The following is a 7,609-nucleotide window of genomic DNA, read 5'->3' on the forward strand; positions in this document are numbered from 1 at the left end:
CGCTAGGACATCTGCCTGCCTCTCTCTCTCTCTCTCTCACCTGCTGACCTCCATCCCACTAACAGTCATCTCCCCTAAATGCGGCACTGATGCTAACATGTCTTCGTGCATTGCCTCACATATCAGAGTCAAACCACTAACCCTGCATTCAAGTCTCTATGACGGGGTGAGTAAACTTTCTCTGGAAAAAGCCAGAGAGTAAATATTTTCACAGCTTTGCTACAACTCCCCAGTTTTGCTTTAGTGGCACCAAAAACAGCCAGACAATACCCAGACAGATGGCCGTTTGGGTATTATCTATGGCTATAAAACTTTATTTATGGACACGGAAACGTGAATTTCATATCATTTTCCTATGTCATAGAATATGATTCTTCTTTTGATTTTTTTTTTTCGACCATTGAAACACGGAAAATCATTCTTAGCTCACGTACATATAGAAAGAGGTGGCAAACCGGATCTGACCCTTGGACCGTAGGTTGCCGACCTTTGCTGGTGACAGCCTTGTAAAAATTCAGTTAGTGTGATGATAAAAGTATGAGGAGATTATACGGTTATGTACATGAGGGGAGGTTTTGAGATTAAAAAGATTCTTGGGTATTTTCCTGAGTGTCTGGATTAATGCACACACACGCACATCTCTGTGCGCAGACGTATACCTTCACATACGCACATATAGATGTACACACACACATTTCACGGGAGAGCAGTGACTTAAAGACCACAGGGCCATAGGGCTTCGCACTTGACCGACACACATTAATGTTTGCTGAATTGGAGAAAACTGCCGCTATGCCCAGCCTGCTGTTTTATCTATTTTTTTTTTTTTCCTTTTTTATCATTGACCATTGCTCTCAGGAGTTAATATTTGAACCTGGTCATAAAGGAGTCGACACCTACTGACCTACGGCCAACACTCGAAGCAGAAGGAGCCCCTATAAAACAGCCCACGCTGGCACCCGGCCGGCAGAGCTGTGAGCAGCTGAGGACGGACCCTCGTCGCCACCATGAACTTCTCCGGCAAGTACGAACTGCAGAGCCAGGAAAATTTCGAGGCCTTCATGAAGGCCGTCGGTGAGTGCTGGGCCGGGGGCCGAGGCTGCGGGCCAAGGGAAGGAGGGTCCGGCCCTGCAGGTGGAGCCCAGGCAGGGTCTCCATGTAGGGATGTGGGGAGCGGTTCAAGCTGTGCACAGACTAGGGGGCCTTGGCCTGCGTGTGGCTTTCACAGCAGGGCTGTTCCTCCCTGGACAAGGCCACGTCACAGGCGCGTGGAAAGAGCACTGACCTACGGTCTGATCTGGATTGAGGCCACCTCTGCTGGTCCCTCATTGTGTGACCCTGTCCATTCACTCACTCATTCATTTCTTCATTCTTCTAACAAACATCGATTCAGAGCTAACCATATGCTGAGCTGGATGCTGTGCTGGGCAGACACCAGGGAGACAGGTACAGTGAGCCCCACGCTCAAGGTCACAATTGAGAGAGAGAGAGATGAAGAAATAAATGCACGAAGTATCTCTGATCGTGTCCTGAGTGCTGCCTTGGCCCCAAGCCCTGGGCTCAGCCCTCCGTAAGGCAGCTTCCTGTCGACTCCTCACAAAAAAGGTCTGAGTTGGGTACAATTATTTTTCCCATTGTGCAGCTGAGGCAACTGAGGCCCGAAAGTTCAGGTAGTCCCAGCTGAGGTCACACAGGGAGCAATCCTACCTGAGTTTGAAGGAGGAACTAGTTTCCACAGACCTTGTTTTAAATACCTGTGAACCGATCTGACCCCCATCCACCTCGCCCCACCCAAGTAACATCCAGGAGGATGTGATGCTCCCAGAAGGACCTCAAGGGAAGGCTTGGTGGTGGTCAAGGCGAGCCTTGGCTGAGTCGTGGAAGATGAGCAGGTGTCCACGAGGGGACAGGGGGAGGGGAGCATGCTCCAGGCAGAGGAAGCAAAGGAGCAGAGGGACCAGGAAGGGAGCTGACAGGGAGAGGATGCAGAAGACAGCAAAGGCCGAGAGAGGAGGCCCCTTCGAGCCGGCTGAGAGCTTGGATCTTCTCCTGTAGGGCAGTCACGGCCCCACTCTGGGCCTTGCACCGCTCACCTGTGCAACAGGACCCTCCCCGCTGCTGTTAATGCACATGGTTTTCAATCCTCAATTCATGTGATGGAATAAACATGCTCCGAAATTTGTAAAGCTCTGTCCCGAGTCAGGGACTCGGGGCACATCTGACTCCAGGGCCCTGGTGGCAGAGGACTTGGCAGGGGTGGGGCACGGAGGTGTCCCAGGCACAGAGCTGGAGGGTGCTTGTCGTCTGGGCGTGATCATTAAGAGCTCCCTCTTCCACTCTCACGAGGGACCTGGCTTGGGAGATGAGCTGTAAGGTCACCCTGAGTGTGCAAGACGAAATGCTAACACTCAAAGAACAAAGTCTCCTGGCATAAAGGAGGAGGGGTGAAGATGGAGAGCGAGTAAGAAGGAGGTGCCGTCAAGAGGAAGGCTTCCTCGGGGCACAGGAGTGGTTTTTATAGACCAGCTGGCAAGATGCCTGGTGTGGGCAGTCAGGCCAAGTCAGGGCACTGACCTTCCCTTCAGAGGTCGAAGCCCATGTCACTCACAGGACGCCAGTAAGGGCCATGGTCTCCGCGAAGCACAGCACCTCCCTCCCCGTCCAGGCTACAGAGTCCCTCTTGTAACCACCGCCTTCCAGCTCCCACCTCTGCCCACCTTAAACCTCAAATGATTTCCACCAGGTCTGCCCGACGACCTCATCCAGAAGGGCAAGGACATCAAGGGGGTGACGGAAATCGTGCAGAATGGGAAGCACTTCAAACTCACCATCACCACCGGGACCAGAGTGATCCAGAATGAGTTCACCCTGGGGGAGGAGTGTGAGCTGCAGACCATGACCGGGGAGAAGGTCAAGGTAGGAGCTCCCCTCTCAAACCCCCCTCTGCTTCCAGTCCCTTCCCTGGAGCCTGGCCCCAGGGCTTCCTCCCCCAGGGCTCCCACCTCACAATTCCCACTGCTGAGACCCTATCTCTGAACCCACTGCTGGAGGGAGAGGCAGAGAGACAAAGCTCTTAAGAAAGATGCTCTTCTGGGAGATCCCAGTTTCCTGAGACTGTCTGGGGGCACTCTGGCCCAAGAGTCTGAGCTCCCCCATACGGAGGGTGCTGGGGAAGCAGGCACACAGCAGGAATCTAAGACTCAGATTCTCCCAGGTCCCGCAATGGGCCAGGGGGCGCCAGTGCAAAACCCCTAAAGGGCTCTAAGGTCATCCTTGAGCTAAAAGAAAACAGCCTTAGAGCTGGTGGTCACAGGGAGAATTCCTGGAGGAGGTGCGAGCAACGCCAGTGTACCCAGGCCCAGGCAGGCCCTCAGACCAAGCCTTTGGGGATGCTCACTGAGTCCCTGGCCTCAGCTGCCTCAGCTGTGAAATGGGTGCAGTCCCCCTTCCCAGAGCAAAGGCAATGGGCAGGGCAGCATCACCTCCAACGGGCCGTGTCAAAGGTGTGTAATGGGAGGTGGGTGCTGGCCGTCTGCGGGGTTGGCAGGCAGAGGCAGGGAGATCCAGGCAGTCGGGCCCCTCACCAGGAGCCCCTATTCCCCCCTCCAAAACTCAGCACACCCCAGCACAGCCAGAGCCCCTGAGCGGCGTTTCTCCTCCACACCCCCCACCCCCGGCGATAACCGTGTGCATCGGGCTCAGCTGGCTGGTCTCCCCCTCCCCTTCGGACGGCTCTCCGTTTCTGCTTCTCCAGACGTAGCAGCACAGGTCGGAGGTCGGTGATAAATCTGAGGAGGGACATTCCCTTCTACACCCCCAGTTAGGGGGGGCAGGTCCTCAGGGGTTTCACCACAGGCCTTTCCTGTTGTCCATCTTGGAGGCAAATTGTTAACCTTGGCCAGTGTCTTCTGCTCCCTGCTGGCTTTCTGTTACTCTTCCTGGATGCACAGAGCTTGAACAGGAGAAAGATAAAGGTGCTGGAAAGAGCAATACAAACCAGAGCAAAACCACGTGCTCGCCCATCTGGCCGGGATTTTGAATTTAGCTGCTCCCTCCCTCCGTGGACTTGGAGAATTGGGACTTGCAATTTTATCTTAGTGTTTGCATTCGAAACACTCAGTGGTCCTATGCTGATTTCTGGATCACATCCCAGAAGTGAAAAGTCTGACAAAAGAAGCCCTGGTTTTTTCTTTAGTTCTTTTTTTTTGGAGGAGTGGGAATGATTAGGGTTACTTATTTAATTGTTTTTTAAAGGAGGTCCTGGGGATTGAACCCAGGACATCATGCTTACAAAGCACATGTTCTACCACTTGAGCTGTACCCTCCCTCCTTTTCTCTAGTTCTTGAACGCACCTCACTTCTCTTTAGAGCCAGACGAACGGGGAGAGTCAGGGACGGTTACACATAGATGAACAGTTAGGTATCTGTAAGCAGAGACCCCTGCAGGGGAGTCAACCCCATTAGCAAGGGTTTCACCCCCTCCCAGACCCTTCCCCTCAGGCCATTTCTTCTGTCCCCCGTTGCAGGCAGTGGTTCAGCTGGAAGGTGAGAATAAACTGGTGACAACTTTCAAAGGCATCAAGTCTGTGACTGAATTGAATGGTGACACAATCACCAGTGTAAGTTGGCCCTCGGATTCTGTATCTCCTAGTGCTGGGGTTGAGGGGCGGGGAGACAGGACATGTAGCCCTCCCTGCTGCCTTCCCCGTGGCCAGTCTCTGCTCCCTCGTGCCCTGGCAGTGGCCCCAGCTGCTGCTTCCCCGCACTCTGGGTTCCTTCCGGTGGTCCCTCCATCACCACTTTCCTGCCTGGAGTCCATCATTCTATAATCCCCACCCCCACTTCCTCCCTCCTCATTGCCATCCCCTGCCTCCTCTCCCCTTCCTTCCCTAGCACCCGAACAGGATGGGATAAGACAGGAGCTTGTAGGAGACACAGGGTCCTGGGGAGCCACCAGCACAGCTCACCCTTCATGGTCTCCAGCAGGATGTTGACACAAGACTCACTCACGGGCGGGAGCATGGAAATCCGTTCCCGCCTCCTGTGGTCCTCTGATTCATGGAGCAACCCTCCCCGTGACCCAACCAGCCCCCCCCCCCCACAGCCCAGGAAGGCTTTGGCCAAAAGTTGGGCTCTTTCCTTCCTTTTTCTATTTTGTGACTTTGCACTGCTTGTCAGCCATAACCCTTCCCTTCTGCCTCACTCACCAACGAGCTCCAGGGGCCTCCACCTGCCCTGCCAGCCCAGGGCACTCAGTCAGTGCCTCTGCCCTTTGGCATCTATAAGGAGAATGATGTTCTTGGCCATTTCACGGCAGCTTTGGAATCCGGCGCTCCGGTGGTGCGTGCGGCATCATCCTCGGTGCCTGGCTGTCGGCCGTGTCCTGCCCCCGTGTGGGGTGAATAGTACAGCGTTTCCCCTGCAGTTATGTCCCCCTGGCTCTTCCTTGCCCCCAGGCTGTGTTTTGAGGAGCAACAGAAAGCAGAACACTGCCCAAAGGGCCTGTCATCTCCCCGTTCAAGTGGAGAAATCCCTCAGCTAGGGAGAGACGGAGGGTCAAGCATGAAACCCGCGGTCCCCAGCCCCCGTCCCGGCACGGTCGCAGCGGAGGAGGGGCACCTGCAGGGCAGCAGGAAATAAGCCGTGCAGGACTGCCCAGGCCTGGCCAACGTCCTTTGATACGTCCCATCGCCCCTCATGCTCCCACCTCTTGTGAGGGAGGCAGGATGAGGGATGCAATGGACAGGCTGACCTGTCCTAGGTCACCCAGGGAATGAGTTGTGGAACCAGGGTTCAAACCTTGATCTTTTCATCCCATTGCGACACTGCTGAAGCTATGGGGCTCCTTTTCCACCCTGATGACATTGCCCTCCCTCATTGCCACAGTCGTGTTCCCGAGAACTAGCACGAGAAAGGGACCTGGGGGAGAACAGAACATCCCTCAAAGACTCAAAAGTGTATGAATCTCAGGAATCTAATGCTTTCATATGCTTCACAGCTTTGGGAGGAGAATTACTGTGTCCCAGGCTGGGTGCCTACGTGTTTCCACATGCATGAGTCCTAGGTGCTCAGCACATATTGGTTCATAGTAGGTGCTCAATGAAACTTTGAGAAATTGGGTTGGATTGGCTGGTTGGGATGGTCTTGCTCTAACAGCCATTGACGTAGAAAGGAATTCAGTAAAGGGCGGACAGCTCTCCACGGGAGGAAGCAAAGTGACAAAGACCTGGCGCGGGAATTTAGAAAAGATTGCCAGCCCTTCCTCTGGTCCAGAAGCAGAGGAGCCTTTGAGTTGCTTCACATGTTAGCTATTGGGGGCTTCATCATCATTTACAATTCAACATCACGGTAACATTTTATGATGTTTTTTCTGACTTGCAGACCATGACTTTGGGCGACATTGTCTTGAAGAGAATCAGCAAAAGAGTTTAGACTAGTCTGCGTTTCATATTCTTTCACTGTGTAAAATTAATGTAATAAAGTAAACTTTCTTTAAAAATACGCCTTTTTTCCTTGATGGGTTTTCATTGGCGGTGCTATTGAGCACTGAGCAGTTCTGTTTTTGTAAGCCCTGACAATCTGCCTGTTCTGTCCTGCTGGGTCAGGTCTGAAGAGTAGACCCCAGGCTGCCCACTCAGGTGACCCTATGAGGAACACATGATGCGGCTGGATCTGTGGGGCAGCCCTGGAATGACCACATGGCAAGGAGCTGGAGCAAGAGGGTGTGCCGTGTGCTGGTCCTGAGGGTGACTCCTGCGGGGACAGAGAGAGCAGGAATGCTGGGCAGGCAGAGGGGAGCTATGCCCACCAGGGCGGCCACAGTGGCCCCACGCAGCAGGGGACACGAACAAAACAAGCGGGCGCTGACCCACCAGATGAGCAGGTCTCCGTTCTAGAGGAGGAATGGTCAAGCCCCGTCTCTGCCACAGCTCCCCAGTTCTGCTGTCGTAGCTCGGAAGCAGCCATAAACAATACCCAAACAGATGGGCAAGGCTGTGTTCCAACAAAACTTTTATTTATGAACACTGAGATTTGAAATTCGTATCATTTTCACATGTCATAAAATATTCTTCTCTTGTTTTTTTTTTAAGCCATCAAAACACAGAAAACTCTTCTTAGCTCACTTATCATATTGAAAGAGGTGGCAGCCAGATCTGACTCATGGTCGTAAGTTGCCGACCTTCGCTCCATCATAGCCTGTCCCCTCTTATCTACCTTCACACCTTTTCTATAATGTACATTCCAATCAAGCTAAACTATCTCTCATTTCCCTTGTAATTTAAGTGCCACCTCCTTCAAGACAGCTTCCTGAATTGCACAGCTGGAGGGGTTCCCTCCTGCTGTCTGGTATTCTGTCTGCAGCAACCTAGCAGGAGAAGGTCTTCCTGCCTCGCACTGTGGCCTTCCCCATTCGTTAGCCCTCCTTCTTCCATGTGGAGCAGGATCTTGGAAGAAACGTGAGACCGTTATTTCAGGGACCAAGGAAGACCTAAGGGCTTCAGAGCTTCAGTAAGGACTCTGAGTTGGAAGACACAGGGGGAAAACCAACCAATAGCACAGCACGCTACAATGGACCAGTCAGAAACATACATTCGACATGAACTAAAGA

At 53.2% G+C, this 7,609-nt stretch overlaps 1 protein-coding gene across 1 annotated transcript; it reads left to right on the plus strand.

Annotated features, from left to right (window-relative positions):
• Positions 1 to 894: 894 nt before the first annotated feature.
• Positions 895 to 6,501, plus strand: LOC116660366 (fatty acid-binding protein, liver). The gene is made up of 4 exons (XM_032469665.1): positions 895 to 1,074; positions 2,744 to 2,916; positions 4,527 to 4,619; positions 6,382 to 6,501. Exons 1-4 carry the CDS (start codon positions 1,008 to 1,010, stop codon positions 6,430 to 6,432), a joined length of 384 nt encoding a protein of 127 aa, XP_032325556.1. The 5' UTR covers positions 895 to 1,007; the 3' UTR covers positions 6,433 to 6,501.
• The last annotated feature ends 1,108 nt before the right edge of the window (positions 6,502 to 7,609 follow it).

This window comes from Camelus ferus, chromosome 28 (genome assembly GCF_009834535.1).
Source record: "Camelus ferus isolate YT-003-E chromosome 28, BCGSAC_Cfer_1.0, whole genome shotgun sequence".
In the NCBI taxonomy this organism is placed as follows: Eukaryota; Metazoa; Chordata; class Mammalia; order Artiodactyla; family Camelidae; genus Camelus; species Camelus ferus.